The 19,884-nt window shown below is 40.3% G+C and overlaps 1 protein-coding gene and 1 long non-coding RNA gene across 2 annotated transcripts in view; one reads left to right on the top strand and one right to left on the bottom strand.

The window, feature by feature from the left end:
* TRHDE (thyrotropin-releasing hormone degrading enzyme) overlaps positions 1-12,225 on the bottom strand; it is a 374,981-nt gene extending 362,756 nt beyond the window's left edge. The window contains 1 exon segment of the mRNA XM_008574522.1: positions 11,318-12,225. Coding sequence (XP_008572744.1) covers positions 11,318-12,225 — 908 coding nt within the window.
* Positions 12,226-12,871: 646 nt separating this feature from the next.
* Positions 12,872-13,630, top strand: LOC103591948. The gene is made up of 2 exons (XR_550630.1): positions 12,872-13,074; positions 13,364-13,630. It is a non-coding gene; the product is annotated as an uncharacterized LOC103591948 (long non-coding RNA).
* The last annotated feature ends 6,254 nt before the right edge of the window (positions 13,631-19,884 follow it).

Raw genomic sequence — 19,884 nt, 5'->3', positions numbered from 1 at the left:
ACAAAACTTGATACAAGGCAAGTCAATATCACACCCTATGTAAAAAGTTACTGAGTTCAAAGGTAATTTCTTCAAAAGGCTCTTTCCACCTTAATTAGTTCTTCCACCACTCCTCTCCATCATCCACGGTATACATGGTTAATCTAGTATGGCACACTTTCCCACTGATACTGAACTTGGAGTCAAAATTATTTTCAGCATAGCACTTTAGGCAGCTACTGCAAATCAATGCTGGTTGACATGCATATTGAATCTTATTGGTTATCCCTGGCTCAAACCATGAGGTGTACATGTTTACACCATTTTAAAATTATGAAGCTTACATTTATCACTGAGGGCCAACCTTTCTAAAAAAGCTTAGTTTTGAAAAATAGGGTATTTTAAAGATTAATTGCATACTCAATCTCACAAAGAGAGTTTTCGAGAGTTATCTTAGAAGCAGCACTGGGCTTCTACATAACCAGAGCTTCATTAAGTCACTTAACTGCCTGGTCCTGTTTCTTCATTGGTAGGAGGAAAATAATCATATTTTCTAGGCCTTCCTTACAAAACTGCCCAAATGATAAAATGAGATAATATATGGAAAAGAACTTTTAACTATAAGTCTTCATACAAATATAAGGTTAAAGTTAGAAGCAATACTAGAAATAAATTGTCCCACTCTGGTAAATTTTTAATTAAAAAATTTTAAAATGAGCAGAGAAGCTGAATAAGCATTTCTCAAAGGAAGATATACGAATGGCCAATAGACACATGAAAAAATGCTCAACATCACTCAGCATTTGGGAAATGAAAATCAAAACGACTTTAAGATACCATCTCACTCCAGTTAGCATGGCTAATATCCAAAAGACTGAGAATGATAAGCGCTGGTGAGGATGTGGAGAAAAAGGGACCCTCCTACACTGTTGGTGAGACTGCAAAATGGTGCAGCCTTTATGTAAAACAGTATGGAGGTTCCTCAAACAACTACAGGTAGATCTACTATATGACCCAGTTATTCCACTGCTGGGAATATACCCAGAGGAATGGAAATCATCATGTTGAAAGGATACCTGCACTCCCAAGTTTATTGCAGCACTATTTACGATAGCCAAGAGTTGGAACCAGCCCAAATGTCCATCACCAGATGAGTGGATAAGGAAACCGTGGTATATCTACACAATGGAATTGTACTCTGATATAAAAAAGAATGAAATACTACCATTCACAGCAACATGGATGGACTTAGAGAAAATTATATTAAGTGAAACAACTCAAGCACAGAAAGAGAAATGCCACATGTTCTCATTTATTTGTGGGAGCTAAAAATAAATAAATAAATAAATACACAAACAAATGAACAGGGGGGAAGACACAATGATCAAGAACAATACTTTGAACTTGTTAAGACAAAGGAACAGATATGATGTTGATTGGGGGAGGGGTAGAAGGAGGGGGGAAAGAGGAATTTGTAAAGGGACATGAAAATCAACTACATTGTATACTGATAAATTAAAATAAAAATAAAAATAAATAAATAAGAATAAATAAAATAAAAAAGTAGATCCAATAGGGCTGAGTGATTTGTCCAAAGTTACAACGGCAATTAGCACAAAGCTGGGTCTAGAACTCACATTTTCTGTGTCTGAGTAAAAGCTAATTATATCTCAAAAGCAGTAAAATTAATTTTTAGTCATAATTTATAAACATTTTAATTCAACTATTGGTTACAAAGGTCTTCTTTTCAAATTTATCAGCATAGAGGTAATATTGTTTCTTATTATTTTCTGCTGATAGTAATACAGTTTTTGCTTAATGAAATGTCAGTACCTTTTAGTTAAAATGCACCCATTTACAATTTTGTCTTCATGAGCTTTTATCTTACATAATGCTCATGAATCTTACCTTTCAATTTATTAATTAAAATGTCCCCCAAGCTTGGCATTTCTCTACTGAGGCTATTTCAAGGATATTCATAGGATTTTATACATGAGAAAAGGAGTTCACTTTTAACTTTCAAGTATCTGAGAACTCCAATTCCAATCACTGAAAAAATAGATATTGCCTGCTATGTGTGAGCTTTTCACTATATTAGTACTTGGGAGGATTTTATTAAAAAGATATAACTATTTTTGTCCGTAAGATTTTTGTAATCTAATTGGAAAAAAATTTTTTTCTCCATGTGTGTGTGTTTGTATATACAAACACTTACACACAGGAGGATACTTCAAAAAGTTTGCGGAAAAATGAAACTAAAAGATGATACAAATCTCTTCATGAACTTTTTAAAGTACCCTCCTATGTATACAAACACACACGCACACACACACACGCACATACATGAAAAGACAACTACTAATACTAGGGAAAAAGTCCTACAAGAGTTCAACAGGGAGGTTGTAATTAGAATGTATTAGTCTTTAAGTAAAAATCAAAGGTATCTTTGACATTAAGTAATTAATGTATAGAAACTTACTAAGTGTAGAAGATCTCAATATCTCTGGGCTAATGGGAAATTAATAAACTAAATATTTATGCAGGGGAAATACATCGTGTCATCTCTTTTTGCCTTACCTGGTAAGTAAATATGTTAGGGAAGGTGGCAATTTAAATCACTGACCCTCAGGGTTGAAAAGGACTGTAAAGATCACCTAGTGACTTTTACTGCAATTAATATTCTTAATGAATTCATACATACAGTATATAGGTATGCACAGAGGGCCACCATATATTCTGATAATGTCTAAATGAGGAAATACCAATTTCACAGTCTGGCACCTGAGGACGATTACAATTGAATTTCAATCAGTATTTAGAAAATCTAAAGTCTCTTGGGAAAGAAGAGCAGTTGGACTAGATTACATTTTAGGTCTTTTCCAAGCTTGAGATCCTATAACCGAACAAAAATTAGAAATAAAATATTCCCCAAATTTGATGAGTTTCTTTAAAAATATTAAATTACACTACCACTAAATAGCTTCTTACCACAAGTTCTCTTAATCATGCATTTTTGAGTGTTCAGTACTGGGGAGAAAAAGATAAATATATATGCTTCCTTCCTGCAAGAAATTTATACTCTTATAAAATAAATTAACCATATACCTAAACAGGTATATGGTTAAATACTCTCCTTGACAAAAAAGGAAAATGTAAAAGAAATTACATTCTCCTAAAGCAGTTTCTCAACCTTGGCACTAGCGATATTTTAGCCTGGATAATTATTTGTTGTGGGGCTGTCAGGTGTACTGTAGGACGTTTAGCAGTATCCTTGGCCTTTGCCACTAGATGCCAGTAGCATTCCCTCTCCCCAGTTGAGATGACCAAAAATTGCTTCAGTTGAGAACCACCAGCCTAAAGAGTTCAAAGAAGGCTTTAGAGAGAAGGAAACATAAGAATTGGTCTTGAAACCTGGGTAGAAGTTTAAAGGTCACAGGTGAATAGAAAAATGAGTGAGTTGACTATAGGTCACACAGAAATAAGCCTTTAAAAAAGCTTTGACACACATATTCAGTTAGTGCCCTGTCTGTTGCCTCGCAGATTCTGGTTATGTCAGATCTCAATATTGCAAGTCCATCTCTAACCCCTCTCTCACCCTTGATACTCTCCTTTCTAACAAAGCAAGCCGGTCTCGGGTCAGAACCCTCAACAGGCAACAGTGCCTATAGGACTTCAAAAATATAATGTTGTCTTCACTGCATATATTTTATGGTCGCCTTCGGTTGGTGGAAATGAGACTTCTTTTTTGCTTTACTGTCATTAAAAACATCAAAGAGGCCTCTAGAAAGGGTGATTTAGAGAAGAAAATAATGAGTTTGGTTTTGGAGTGAATTTGAAGTGAGTTTGAAGTGGTCATCAACTATAAGAAATACAAAAAATTAATGTAAAATAGAAATTGTTTTAATATAGTATGGATATGAAATACATATATATAAATACAGCAAAATGTAAAACAGAACATCAGGATGCAGAAGGTAATGGGGACAAGCATTTTGTTGTCTGTTTTTCTCCTGCCTTCTTAAACAAAATCACTTTTATCTTTTAATGAATCTCTTCATTACCATGTAAAAAAACTCCTCTTCTAAAATGACATTCTGGAAGTGCCATTCCAAGAATGTCACTTTAGCATAACTAAGAAAATGTAAATAGCATACATGTATTTTAATTCTCTTCTATCTAAAATAAATTACTTGATTTTCTTAACAACTTGTCTCTGACATTTGGGTTGAGCTAAGAAGGAAGGCTTAAAGCTCTGAGTTGCCTCTAAAGGATATAAAGAATTGATTTCTTCTTATTTCTGCGGAAGTTCACCAGGCAAGTTACTTGTGTCAAGTCATTATGATAACCTTCAGCACAAGTAATGCATTAATGTTGGTGGATATTGCCAACAAATTACAGTATGTGATACAAAACAATTTCTGCTCCATTATTTTCAGCTTGCCTTTTCATAAAGGTAAGATATGCAAAGAAAACAAACATTTGTATAACATTGTTAGTATTCAGATTGATTCATGACTTTTCACTGTGGAATCCACCAAAACCAAGAGAACCTCACAAATAGCATGGAGTATTTGAAAGGTTTCCGTTTGACCACATCTATGCATACCACATGTACAACACAGTGAAAAATCATCTTTGAACTTATTTCTGTAGCAATCACCAAGTGCCTAGCGTTGCAATAGTTTAAGATTGTCAATAAAAATCCCTAAGACCTAAAGAAAAGTTCCAATGGACCATCTAGTTATATTCAACTGATTTCAGTAAATGGACAGTTACGGTTACAAGGTCATGGAAGTTATACATGTCCCATTTAAAGTTAAGGCTGTTAATCAAAATGCAAACTGTTACATGATGACAAAATGTTTTAAGCCAAAATGGGTCGTTGTTTAGACTGTGTGTTTTTATGCACTTCAATGAGTCATTAAACCTCTGCTATTTCAGAAGAGAAGTACTCCTGTTGAATATTCAGTGGTATAAGCAAGAGTATAGTCTATTTTTTTTAAGTAACCATTCAAGTAAACTAAAAACATAATGCAATAATGCTAGCAATACGTATGTAGGAAGTGGTGCATATGTGAATAACTGTGTTATAAAAACAGAGCATAATATTCATAATTGTTTTCCCATTTATGTACTAAATACTCTTATCAAAAATGAGTATTGAATACTTGCTCATCATTGATGAGAAGTATTATGAATGCACTAAAATTACCTTCCCAGGTTTTGATATTAGGTTTTCATAAGAACGAATAAAATTGGTGTCGGAGATTCAGCATTATGTAAGTATTATAAAGTACTGTTAAACTCACGTGAAGTCATGGGAACAATATCTAATGCCTTTCCCTTGGTACTGAGGGTCTTTCTAAGGGCTGCCCTGGCATCCTCCTGACCCTTTAATTGCTGGCTCCTGCTATTCTCACTGCTGATTGAAGGCAGTGCCATAATCAGAGAGTTGTGTGTGGTTTTTTTGTTTGTTTATTTCTGCCAGTCTTTCCACTCCCTCAACCCTCTCCATCCCACAGTGTCCGTCCAAGGTTGGGGTTTCTCTAGCCGTGAAATACCACAGCCTTTCTTTACCCTCTTTTCTTCCTAGTGATAGGGATCTGCTTCTTCCTCGCTTCCTCCCAGTCTTTTGAACTCCGCTTAGGGGGAAAAACAAACAGGAGCCAAAGGAATGTCCATTTTCCCACTGTTTTGCCAGCATGGGGAAACCACAAAGCAAGAACATTGGTCCTACATGAACTTGCACCAGCCCAAATAGCAGATCTCCAACCAAGGGATAATATAATAATATTTAATAGCCATAGAAGTTCCTACCAATTGTCAGACACTATTCCAAATGTTTTATTACTCATGTAATCCTCACAACAACCCCTTAAAATAGGGTATTGGTATTGTTATCCCCATTTTCCACATAAAGACACAACAATTAAGAAATCTGGCCAAGGAGATAAAGCTAATAAATGGCAGAGTCAGGACATGAAGCCAAGCAGTCTGGTTCCAGAGTCCCTTCTTGGGAGGAGAATGAACAGACTGAACACACACTTTCCCCTCCAGCAGCACAACCAAAAAGAGCTTGAATCTATTCTTAAAAGAAATCAAAAATAACCAACAATGGTAATTTTAAAACTTCTTTCTTTGTCCATCTCTGATTTTTTTTGAGTTATGCAGTCATGAGGAAATATGTGAATAATTAAACTAAAACTGCATCCTGCAAGTCAACATAAGCGTGCACTAGAAGGAATCGATCCCCCCCCCTTCCTTCATGAGGAGGGCCAGAGCTCCTTAAATGTCAGGCCCACCCAGGCACTCAGAGGCCTGGAGGTAGGGAGGGCAGGAAGGGTGAGTCTGAGCCTTTTACCCCACTTCAGTCCATGCAACCTTGCCAATTTTATTCTACCCTCACAGCCCCACCACCACCATCTGGCTGTGTCTGTGAATCATTACAGATTATCCAGGAAACTGGGAACAGTGGGGAGGGAGTATATTTCACCTTTGAATTTTCCCTTATTCTGCATAGTAATATTCTATCTGTGAGAGACATGGCGTAGAAAGTAGGATGGCGTGGGACTTTGAAAAACTCTGGGGGAACCCAACCACTCTTGTAAATCTGGGAGGATGTAAAGAATATGCAAAGAATTGAGAGAAAGGTGATGATGAAGGTGAAGGTGATGATGGTAACAGTGATGATGGTGATGATTATCATTGCTGGGGGTGGGAGGTGAAGAAGGGACATCTTTTCTTACAGACCAAAACATTTATGTTTCAAAAGTAAATTATTTCTTCCTCACTGTTTTTGTACCACTCTTTGAAGTCAAGCTTGAAGAGGTGAGTGCTGTTCTTGTAATCATATCAACCAAATGCCACCATCATCAAGTAAACCTACAGCATTATCCCACACTGTTGTCTCTTCAGCCCATCTGCGCACACAGTGGCAAAAATTAGTTTAAGGAAACCACATGTTGTGCAAACCAAACAAATGCTGGGAAAGCCAGTAGCGAGTCTATCCTTGTTTGAAAGAGCTCCAGAGCACTAGGCTCTGTTTGGACATTGAATAAGTAAAAAACACAGGCAAAGTGATTTAACTCTTTCAGGGAAACTGTGTAAGGGTATTTCAAAAAGTTCATGGAAAGATTTGTATTATTTTATTTTTCCATGAACTTTTTAACTACCCTCGTATGCTTTATTACAATGTAGGGTGATCAAATCAGACAGCACCACAGAAAAACATGGCAAGACAAACACCAGTTGTATGAATTTGCCTCCCTAAGTGAACCATAACTAAATGGTCAGGTTTTTAAAATATTTTCTAGATTTTGTTTATTGGTGGCATTATGAATTGTGACCAAAATACAGCACTGGACTCAGTTTATGCATTTTATGCATGTCTGACAGAATAACAATGAGCTAAGTCCATTAAGAAATCATATAAAAAGGTTTTCACATAAATAAATGGCTCTCAAAGATTTTTCAGTTCATAGCTGCATAGAGGGGCAAAAAGCCATATACTCCCACTAGCTCATGTAAAACTACCTGCTCATCAAAGTGAAGGGGAGAAATGAAGCTGCTTTCAACATAAAAACAATGTGGTGGTTTTCTTGTTTTTATTAAATATCATGATTATTAACTCATTCCAGAAAAATTACAAGGCATCAAACCAAATTCCCACCCCAAGATAAAAATTCTCCATGCTCTTCACAAGATTTTTGCAAGAGTGGTCCGTATTCTTTACGAGAATCACAATTATTATTTTCACAGTTTACTTAGAGATCATGATTTCTCTCTCAACAACCCTTTATAGAAAAAGGCCTCCTATTTTTATTGTCTTGTGTCACAGTGGCATGTTATACACCCAATCAAAGCTTGTCAAAGAAAAACAGTCTCTCTTTTGAAAGTGAATAAAATGTTCATTTATTCTGAGTCAATTTCTTCTTTCAATCCAACCATCTGGATCTAAATTAAGGTACCCTACTTTGAACATGGGTGTGCTCACCATCTGGCTACCCAAAAGCGACAATTACTTCAGGTAAATGAACATTTTACCTAATTCTAAGCAAGCATATAGGAAACTGTGGCATAAATACACACCCCTTTTATCTACCTGCTGCACACCTACTTGAGGAAAAAGTGAATATGTGTTCCACCTAATGGACATAATTTACTGCTTGTGTGTAAACATTTCAATTTTCTGAGAATTTATTTATTTTCAATATTCAACAAGTGGTGAACTTTTTCTCTTAGCCAAATGAGTAATCAAGAATAGCGGATTTGCCTTAAGTTGAGGACACTTGAGCTTCCACGGGGAGCTTGTCTTCTAACCTTTATCCACTATAGTACAGGGAGCAGGAAAAGCAAGTCTTCCCTTGAAGGACAAAACCAGGCCCGCTCCAATACTTAGAGGGAGATAAAGCTTTCCAGGAGTCAAAGGCATGTAGCACACAGTGGAATTTAATTTTCCTGCCCTCACCAAAATTCTTTCTCTCATATCTCTGAGGAATGAGCTGAAGAATCGGATTGACAGGATATTAATGAGTTATTGTTTCCACATAGGCTAAGTAAAGTGGACTGAGTTGCAGTATTGCTCTTTTAAGTATTTCAAGTTGCTCAACGTGACTCTCTTTGGCAGATTAAATATTTGTTTTCATTACAGAAATTATCCTATAATTAAATTGGCAAAAATTATGACTAATTAAAGAGCAAAATATTTAATGCTTAATGAAATGAAAATTCAGAGTTCGCATCTGTGTCCTTTTGGAAAGTGGGTTTTAAAATGCCAATTTACATTGCATTTTGGAGATAAAATCATTACCAATAAAAGGCCAACCCTGGCTGAATTCCTGATATTAGTCTGTTTAAATATGCTCCAAGTAGTCATATTAAAAACAATAACCAAAAAAGTTTAATATATGGAATGTTGACATAATTCTGAAGTGGATTATTAGATTTCTTTTGCCTTATCAACTCCAGTAGAAACATCTAAGAAATTATCAGACTCACTCTGGTATTGAAAATGGGAGAAAAAAAAAAAAAAGAGGAACAAGTACTTTCTCTAAGATGCTGTTTAGAAGTAAAACCACCCTGGCATCTTCAGAACAGAGAATCCTGCATTTTTATTGGGATGCAGAGTTTAACCACATGTGCACTAGGTTAAACTTTCAACCAACTTGTTTACATTTTGGGGGAAAACTGAAGGAGAGAGTTTGAATACAAATATGCACTAGGGATACAAGAAATCAGTTATGGGTCAAGCAGAAACATCTGGTCTTTTTAAGAGTCCTGTTAATTTGAAAGCGCTGACCAAAACAATCTCAGTCCTGCCAAATATATTTTGGCATGGCTCAAAAACAGGATTTGTTGGAAGTATTTATTTTACCACAAGATTTATCAGCAGTGATATCTAACTCTCACTATTGACATTCTGACACAACAATGCTGTTTTTAAATATAACATGCAAATTTGCCTTCTATGATTCTATGATTGCAGGTTTCTTAAAAAATACTTTTACTCTGTATTCTGTAGAACATGTTGGAGGAATGGTAGAAGGGGGTTTAAATTACCCATATCTGATCTTAGAAAGTGAATAATTTATACATACACTCACAAGAGGTTTTAAGTATCATACAACTACTAAAGCATTGGGTATTTTATTTATATGAAGTTACTTCATAGCACTCTATAAATAATAAAACTTTTGTGTATTCCCATAACACATTGAAATTTTCTCAGCTTCTTACACAATAACGTCTTTTGGTAGTTTCTGAACACCGTGAGCCCTGATCTAGGGATCAAAAAACCAAAGTTCCAGTCGTAGCTCTCCACTGACAAGCCTGCTGCCCTCAGGTGCCCTGGCTACTCTGAGACCCAGTTTTCTGCTGTTGTATCACCTGAGGAAAGGAGAGGCTCTGCCTCATTGCTAACCTCCAACTTGCCTCTCCTTCTAAAGTTAGTGATTTCACTTTTAAGTTCACTTTGGTTGTTTATCGGCCCTATAGTCATTTAAGTAATCAAAGTTACTTTAAATGTAATGGGTTAGAGCAAAGAGCAAGAAGCACTGTTCATTTATTCAACAATGTATTTGAGACCTTATCACCACAGGATGCTCATGAGAGCCAGCATTTAGGACACTCTAAATGCCAGGCACAGGGTTAAGTGCTTTCCAATGCTTTCGCTCATGGACATCTACACCAATCCTATAAGGATGTGTTATTAGTATTCCTAAATTAGAATTAAAGTTATGGGCTCTGGATCTAAACTACCTATGTCTGTATCCCCACTCCGTCAGCTCACTCTTTAATCTGAGTCAAGCTATGTGGCTTCTCTGTGCCTCTATTTCCCCACCTGTAATACAGGGAGTTCTTGCAGGATCGAGTTCATGAACGGTGCGCAATTAGCACTAGAGTTAGTCATTATTAGGAATTGGCAACTTAGATGAATCACATTCCTCAAACCTTCACCACAGGTAGAGGGACAGCGGGGATTCGAACCCAGTTCTCTTGGATTCTGAAGTCTAAGCTCTAAACAAGTGGTGAAAAGCGCCACAAATTCTCAAATAAAAACTACAATACTGCACAAATCTAAAATTCATCAAAGACTCTCACTAACAATGTATTTGAGAATGACCACTAGTTTGCCCACCTTTCACCACTGTAGTCCTTTCCAGAGACAGCGACTCATGAACAGACAGCAGGCATCCCCCAGCGTTTATACCGGGCAGGCAGAGCCTGCGAGGTTACTCCTCGCCGGCTTTGGCCGTAGCAGACACCAACCCCCGTCCCCGCCCATTCACCCTGTCATTTGGAAACGCTCTTTCCGCTCCGAATCTCAACTTGCAGTTTGGGAAAACTTTACGCAGTCAAAGCCCATCCTGTGCTCTGCGCCTGCCAGCGGAGCTGGGCATGTTGAAGGGAAGGGGGTGTGTGCCTTTCCCTACCCCTGTCACCGGGATGCGCGGCTGCCCTGGCCTTTGGCGCTCATGTATTTTCTTTTCCTCGACGGTAACTTGGCAAGCTTTTCACTTCACTCCGGATCGCTCGGATTACAAGATACCCTTTAGGAAAAAAAAGCCCTGCACCCCCCTGGCTAAGGAACTTCTACGGGGAGTAGGGAGGTCCTGACTAGAAGAGGGGCGGCATTCATCATTTGGCACTGGTGAGTGACTCTGAGGACTTAGCAGCAGTGGGGGTGCTGGGTGAAGGTCCCACCCCGCCTTCACTTCCTTCCCCCACCCCTAGCTTTTCGGGTATTGGAATCCAGCTGGGTCCCCCGGGTCGCCGTCCGCCCAGCGGTTCGAGCTGCCGGGCGGGGTGGGGCGGCGCGGGGCACCGCCTCCCTCCGTACCTTCTCTCGCCGTGGAGCACGTAGGAGCTGCGGAAGAAGCCCAGGAGCTCGTTCTCGATCAGGGCGTTGTAGATAATCTTCAGGTTGTAATTCCTCTGCGCGTCCAGGGTCCTGTTCAGCACCACCACCAGGACCTGGGTTTGCGGGTAGAGGAAAAAGCCGGCCACCGGCACAGCCCCGGCCGCCCGGTCCTCGGCCACCTGCACCTTCTCCACTGCCACCCGGGAAGCGTGCAGCACGACGTAGCGGGTGGCGTTCCGGCACGCGATCTCCACGTTGACCTCCCCGGAGAAGGTGAAGTTCTCCATGAAGGCGGTGAGCATCAGATTGTAGTGCAGCGGCTTGAGGTGGCCCGACAAGCGCAGCTGCGTCCAGGGCTGCCCCTGCTCCTGCTCCTCCTCCGACGGCGGCTGGGCGGACGGGGTCCCCGGGCTGGCCACTCCGCCCGCGTCGGGCTGCGAGGAGTCCACGCCCGCGTGGTGGCTGCGCCCGGCCGCTCCCGGGAGGCTAGCGTTGCTACCGCGCGCGGGGAAGCCCGCGGGGCCACCGTCGGCGCCGGGCTCCGCGCTCGCTCCGCACTCATCGAAGCGCAGGCTGAGCAGGACGGCGAGCATGGTGACCGCGAGCAGCGCCACGATGGACACGGCGAAGGCGAGCACGAGCCGCTTGTGCACCGCGATGTGGCGCTCCGTGGTGCGGGGTCGCACGCCCACCGAGTCTGCCCACGGGTCTGAGAGCCCCCTGCCGCCGGCCCGGAGCGCGGCGTCGTCTTCCCCCATCGTGGCCGCGAAGGGTGAGCAGCTCTTCTCGGCCCCCTCCTCCTCCTCCTTCTTCTTCTTCCTCTTCTTTTTCTTCTTCTTCTTTTTCTTCTCCTCCTCTCGCTCCCCCCGCTCGCCGTCCAGGGCCATCACACCGCCTCCTCCTCCTCCCCCGCCCCCTCCGGCACCCCCCGCGGGCGGGCCACCCGGGCCACCGCCAGCGCAAGCATCAGAGAACGCACGCGGGCCGAGGGCGCGACGCCGGCTGGGACCCTGGGGATGCTGGCCCGGGTTCTTTTAAGACGGGCTCTGGCCGCAGGCGACGGCAGCCTCGGCGTCGCCCATCAGCCCCGCCTCTCTCTGGACACGCGCGGCCGGGGCGCGGGGCGTAAGCTCTGGGACGCACCCAACTTGGAAAGCGTCTCGCTCGCCCCAGCGCGCGCTACTTCTCGGGCGAGCACCCGGCGACTGGGCACATGCTGCCCCCGCCCCTGCGCGCCTGCGGCTCCCGGCTGTCCCTCCCCTGCGCCGCGCTCTCGCCTCGCTTTCCGCGGGAGCCTTCCGACCGGTCCTCGGCTCGGGAGGACAGGGAGCGGCGGGGAGAGCGAGGGTGGAGGGAGGGAAGTTAGGGCTTCCGCTTTCTCCCCCTGCTCCAGCGGCGGCGTTCAATCCTTCGGGTGGGATGTGCTCGCAGCAGCGGCGGTGGCAGCAGCAGCACCGGAGGCGCCCGAGCCATGCACCCCGCGGCCGGAGAGTAGAGGATGGCCAAGGAGGGACAGACCGGAGTGAACCAGCCGGGGGAAGTCCCAGGGCCGCAGAGCTACGCCGGGGATCTGTCCTGGAGGAGCCTTCTCCTCCACCCTGGACACTTTAAGCAGCGGTGGTGGCGAAGGATGTGAGGTTACAGAGCGGACAGCGAGCCTTCCTCGTTCCGATGTTGCTCTGCCCGCCGGAGATGACAAGTGAGGAAGAAGTGTCCTGCCAGGCCATCCCCTTCAGGTAGATGAAGCTCTGGGTTTGCTCCAGATCCCGGGGGAAGAGCCGAAGTGCATGTGTGCGAGCGCGTGTGCATGTGTGTGCGCGCGTGTGTGTGTGAATACACACAGGCTCCGGGTTTAGATTGCCAAGGCGACTCCAGCTGCATTCAGGGACTGAAACTCCCCGAGAAAGGCTAAGGAGAGGGCGAGAGAGCTCGAGGAGAAAGGGAAGGCGGGAGGGAGGGGAGCGGGTGAGCAGCAGAGGCAGGCACGAGGAGATTAGAGAGCTTTTCTCCGCTCTGTCACACCAGACACCCACAGCCACAGAGGGGGTTGCTGAGCCGCCTGCAAGAAGTACATTGTAAATCTTCTGCGTAACAAGCCCCGCAGTCACTACTCTTCCCGACTCCTTTGCCCCATCGTGGTTCCCCAGAGGGATCCTCGGGGCCTTTGGCTGTTAACATCAAGAGCAAAGGGAGATCCTGCTGGGGAGACTTGGCTGGGTAAGATTTCACATCAAGCTCGCCAGAGGATTTGCAGGATTGTATGTAAACTGAAATAAATTTTCCAAAGCCTGACTATATATATTATACCGTGTGATGTGTCCAGGTGTGCGGAATAATGGTTAGTAATGAAGCATTAGAATCCTCTGGAAGTAAATGCCAAAGAAAGGAGGTTTTCACCATAGGATAATTTTTTTTTTTTTTAGATTGTGGAAATGATTAAAATATAATGCCTGCAGTGTAACATTCAGGACCAAAATCTTGAGACAGAAAAGCTGGGGATACCAGTCCCCAAGACTTTAGACTTACTAGAACGGTGAACAAATACATTGCATGATTGGTCAGTTTTTCGCTTCACCTAACCACAATTACTTTTTTGCGGCTTTCCAGTGTTATCATGAAAATTGTTTAAACTTCATAAGGACAGTTATCAATAGGAAGTGTTTGCTGACAGCAGGAAGCACCCAAACAGGTTCATAGCCCATTAGCTGGTTATGGACTTATCTGACTTTACTGTAGTTTAAAATTATAGCTCAGAGTATGTACGAGTATATGGTATATCCAACCCTCAGAATTTGCATGAAGAACTCTAGCTGGAACAATATTCAGAAAACAGCCACCCCAAAGGTGACAGCTAAGAGACAAGAGTCTCTAGTTTTTAGTAAAATGAAGTATGATTGTCTTCAGAGTAATAAAAAATAAAGTAATTCCTTTTTACATGTTTCTTTTACATCTTCAAATCCTGAAGGCATTTTAAAAATCATGTCCATAATTATTTTCCTTACAAAAAGGAATGTTTAATGCTACTAGTGTTGGAGTACTGAAAAGATACAATTAAAATATTGTTTGGCTTTAAAGCATGACCAAAGAGAAGAGACCAAGTACACATCAATTTTAGCCTGAGAACCACTGAAAACTCAGCCCTACTCGAGGAAGCTCTTTTCCATTTACCCCCAGATGGGATACATGCTCAATGCCATACATTCTAAATGTCCATTTGAATCATTTTTAAATGATGATGAAAATAAGTGCCAGGGTGGGTTTTTTAAAGCATGTTGTATGTGGGCCGTTAGCAACAGACCAAGGGAAATGTCACATTCTGTTCAAGTTACTTTTTTCTGATCTGTTTTTAAATGTCTGTGCTCTTGCTGTCCATATGTATCTGACTGTATACATTTTAAGAGTTGAGGAGTTGGGGTTCTTTAGTTTGTTTTCACTGAATCAAGAAATAATAGTGCAGGCAAGCAAAGGGAGCCCTATGTTCCAGCAGGTCACCAGACTCCTCTGACTTCAGGGCTCTAATCTGGTAATTCAGAATTTCTGATCTTATGTCCATGGATTCAGTACATTTGATTATCACAGGCTTCTGGAACCACCCCCAGGAATCTGAGAACCACTCTCTAAATGAAGAGGTAAAGAGATCTTTAGGACCTTTCTTTCTCTCAAATGATAGTCAAGAAAAGATTCAAAGAAGGCTTTTTCTGTTTTTCTTTGTATTTTGTCATTGTGATGATGTACTTCTGAAAGTGAGTACAAGGCAACTTTCAAATATTTTTTAATTAAATAATACATTTACCAATTAGTAAAGTCTCTGTACTGGCTGTGATTAAATTCATAAATGGATTGTTTTAGAGACCTAAGCAGAATGGACACAAGCTTATTAACATAGAGTGGACACGACTTATTAGCTCATTGATTCTCGTTAAATGTAACTTTACCCAGTAAACTCAGTATCTAGATCAGGTGGGTAAAATATTTCTTCCTCTCATCTCAGTGATACAAAATGGTCCCTGTGAGTTTTTCTTTTTTTAATTTCTGAAAGTATATAGCTCCCTTTCCCTGAGAAGTAAGCACTTTGGTAAACTAATGTTTTAATATTATTTTTCCAGAGAATGTTCATTCTACCTTCAAACCAAAAAAAAGGCAAATTTTAGATTGTGTACCTTACAAATATATTAAAGAGTTGATTCACTAATATTCCTTTAAAAAGTTGCCTTCAATATGGTAGGTCACTGGATTAGAGACAGGTTTGATTTTGCCAATGCTAGAGCCATGCAGAGCTCTAAACAAGGAAATAAAAAGTGTGTGATGTTTCTCTCAAAAATACATTTATTTGTTCGGAGAACGTTATGATTATTTTCTTTAGCTAATAAATGTCATTAAACTCATTTTGTGGCCACATTTGATTCAGAAACTTGTAAAAGTGAAAACAGTCTGAATGTTTAATATCCATGAGGCCAAACAGAAGTTGTTTTAAATTAAATCTACATGTTAGTCCTGGAAATAATCAAAATGAACTATCTTCAGTGAATGTGCTGGCTTCAGACTCTTTACTGTGACTATTTAAATTTGAACTGCTTTTTTTTTCCTTTTCACACTGGTTTCTATGCACAACTCAAGTGTCTTTGTGTACTCAGTCCCTTCAAGGGTGATTAGAATTTCACATCCAGAAGCAGCTTAGCTCAGGAAAAAGAATTAGAACCTGCTCTTCCCTCACCTCTCAACATTGTCCTAACCCAGTTACTTAACGGACTCAATTTCTTGATGTATTAATGTAAAGGAGTTAGACTAGGTAACTTCAGAGATCTCTTCCAGCTCTCAAATTCTATGAAAGAAATTCAGAAACTTATACACTACCTTCTTCATGCTCTCAAGAGATTTTAAATTAATCTTCTCCATTGAGAAGCAAAATAATTCAATTAAAAACTAAAACTTTAATGGGTAAAGATATTTTATAAAAATGCACCCTATTCATAAAAGCATAGGAGAAAACAAACAAATCTTACTACTTTGGCAGTCAAAACAAGGCTGAAATATTTTATGGGAGGGATATGTTTCTGAAGACCTCACAGAATTGGTGACCAATGATGACAGGGAATCGCAGAAGTCGCTGCTTACCAGCTAAAGTGGTACTGTCATGTAGCAATAGCAAAAAGGCAGTTTGAAATTTGAAATTGTCATAATTCTGTGAAATTTTTAATTTGGAGAAATCCACATTATTGCAAACTTTATTAATATTTTTATAGTGCACACTTTCAAAATTTCATGACATTTGACTCTACTGCTGTCAGCACTGTTGAGAGGTTTCATACAAGAACCACCCTTCCAGATAGAACATTCCTCAAGATCTTGAAGATGAAGAGAGAAGAATTGTTTAAAATTAGACATAACTGAGATAGTGAAATGTCATGATGTTTATAGTTTGCCAACTACAATTAACACCTTGATTTAACTGTAAATTGTCTGACTTCTATTTATTTAAAAAGGTTAATCTGAATGGATATTACATGTGCATTTGATTATGACTTCTTACATAAAAATCTGTGAAACTGTGAAGTTGTTTTTTAAAAATCCCCTAACCTATTAGTATATTACATGTTATTAGTTCTAGGAAAGTCTCATAATTATGCTTACACCAAGACATAACAAGTCTCATAGCACAAAAAGGGCCTCTATAGATGGCAAATGTAAGGAAAAGCATGACCAAATAATTCACAGTGTGATTCCCATTTCCAGCATTAAATGTTATATCCAGAGAAGAGAGAACTATCATCTCAAGAAAATTGTATTTTTATTTTGGAGGTTTCGAATGCTAGGTTAAAACTCTTCAGTGTTCACTCTGTGCTCTTTGGTTTATGATCTAAATAAGAAAGCTCCATTAAAAAGGCAAATTATGGGGGCCGGCCCAGTGGCGCACTGGATAAGTGCGCCGCTTGGGAAGCGCGGCAGCGCTCCCGCCGAGGGTTCGGATCCCACATACAGACCGGTTCCCGCTCACCTGGCTGAGCGAGGCGTGGGAGCAACACCGAGGGTTGCAATCCCGTTGCCGGTCCCCGGTCCGGTATGGGGGCAACACTGAGGGTTGCAATCCATTGCCGGACACGGAAAAAGACAAAAGACAAAAAAAAAAAAAAGAAGGCAAAATATGGGGCCGGCCCGGTGGCGCACTGGAGAGTACGCCGCTTGGGAGCGCGATAGCACTCCTGCCGAGGGTTCGGATCCCATGTGGAGACCAGTTCCCGCTCGCTGTTTAAGCGCGGTGTGGGCACAACACCGAGGGTTGCGATCCCGTTGCCGGTCCCCAGTACGGGCGCGACACCGAGGGTTGCGATCCCATTACCGGTCAGTAAAAAAGACAAAAAGGAAAAGAAAAGGCAAAATATGTATTGTGGAAATATTTACAGTTTATTCATGAAAACCACAAGCATAACGTATGCCAAAGTCTGCAAATAGAATAGAAATTGGGTAACTTTCCAGAGACGTTTCTATGGAACTAGTCCATTTATCTGGTAGATGAGGAAATGGAAATAGTAAATATACCAATATAGTTGTTACCATGAATTTAAGTTGCTTAAATCAATGTTTTTCAGTAAACATGATAGGAAGAATTAGTGATGATGATAATAATAATAGCTAAGATTTTTTTCAAGGGTATAACTTGCCCAGGTATTTGTCTAAGTGTTTATGTTACCTTCTTTAATTATGAAAATACCACCATGAAGTCAATGCTGTTATTTCTTCCACTTCACAGATAAGGAAACCGAGGCTCAGAGACATTAAATATCTTGCCCACAGTCATTTAATTAGTAGATGGCAGTCCTGGAATTCAAAACAAACCAGTGTTACTCGATCACTTGTATGCTTAACCATTATGTCATACTACTTCCCAAAAAGTAAACCAAATGTAAACTACTCAATTGCATGATTGATATTTGCTACATAAATTATAAAGTCAGTGCCAGGTACTATGGTAGGGGTATAGCACTGAACCAAACAATCCTGGTCTCTATCCTTGTTAGAGGCAATAGTGCCTGGCACATAATAAGTGCTATGTGAATGTTTGTTAAATGAAATGAATACATAAAAAATAATGTAGTATGACCCTGAGCAGAGTAGTAATTATAATTTTGTAAAGTAATGACAGAAAAATGGACAGCATTATTCATCCTGGGTTGAGAACTAAGTACAGTCATACACCACATAACGACGTTTGGGTCAACAACAGAGCACATACACCACAGTGGTCCCATAAGATCATAATGGGTATACCATATAGCCTAGGTGTGCAGTAGGCTGTTTATGTAAGTCTACTCTCTGATGTTCACACAGCAACGAAATAGCCTGATGATGCATTTCTCAGAACGTATTCCTGTTAAACCACACACAGCTGTAGTTGAAAGAGTTGTCTATAGCTTATTTTCATACTGCAGAACAAGCAGTTTACATGCTTTAGGAATATTACCTCTTGAATGCATCAAAAAATATAGATTTAACCCTGGCTTATTTGACAGTTCAAGTTTACATGTTTTGAATGGTACCTCACCTCTTTCAAACCATGAAAAGTATCTGCTTCAAAGGCACACTTAGGTTTTAATATGAAGTCACATAAAGACATCCAATATCCTGTTTTATTTCTTCCACGTCTATTTTCTAATCCATATTTTTCTCTCTTTGAATCATGTATTCCCTTTTCTTTCATTTAATAATAAAACATATTGTTTACCTTTTAACATCTTCACTTACTGCAGATAGATGCTGCTTGATATATATTTATCAATATACTCTCTAAATGAGATAATTATATAATGAAATATTACTAATATTGAGGTCATCTACTGGTATGTGACTTTTTAAAAGATGATTTTGAACTGCAGTGTTTTCTATTTTTAATAATATATAGCAGTATAAAATATTTAATATATAGGTTTGCTGAGTCAGTATTCTGGTTAAAGATGCAATTACTTCCAAATGAGAAACACATCTTCTGTTAGAAAATATTTCTGTATACATATATATATGTAGTACACGATAATAACAAAAATTAAAATCACAATGTTTTAAACCTTACTGAATTCCTAGTTTAAAACTAAGGAAAAAGATGTATCATGATATTTTCCTTCAAGTTTTTGGTCTGTGCATAAATAATGTCTTCTTAGTCAGGAGCTGAAGAATAGCCTTTTTTTGGTTGGTCTGCTTTCCTTGCTTATATTCAGAGATGTTTTCTAGAAAAAGACCCAGTTCCTTCCACCACATGGCACTATAACTAAGGAACCTCCATACCTCTTTAGTTTTAGGGTTACATACCAAGGCTACGCCAGCATCACACCATTTTCTCTTTCTCCGTACATGCTTTTCTAAGAGCATTTCCCCATTTACATCCTTATGCAGGCTTAGAAGGTACTCAAGTGCCTTGAAAGTTAGGTGAAATGTATTTGGTGATTCAGAAATTATTCTTGAAATACAGTTAGACTTTGGCTGAAATACCTGTTTCATGGTCATTTTAAAAAGTTATTTAGATGCTCCTACTTCAAATACTAAAAGTCTAAATA

Source organism: Galeopterus variegatus, unplaced genomic scaffold, assembly GCF_000696425.1.
Source record: "Galeopterus variegatus unplaced genomic scaffold, G_variegatus-3.0.2 Scaffold1058, whole genome shotgun sequence".
In the NCBI taxonomy this organism is placed as follows: domain Eukaryota; kingdom Metazoa; phylum Chordata; class Mammalia; order Dermoptera; family Cynocephalidae; genus Galeopterus; species Galeopterus variegatus.
Note: the sequence above shows the minus strand (reverse complement) of the source record. Positions and strands in the feature narration are given on the sequence as shown.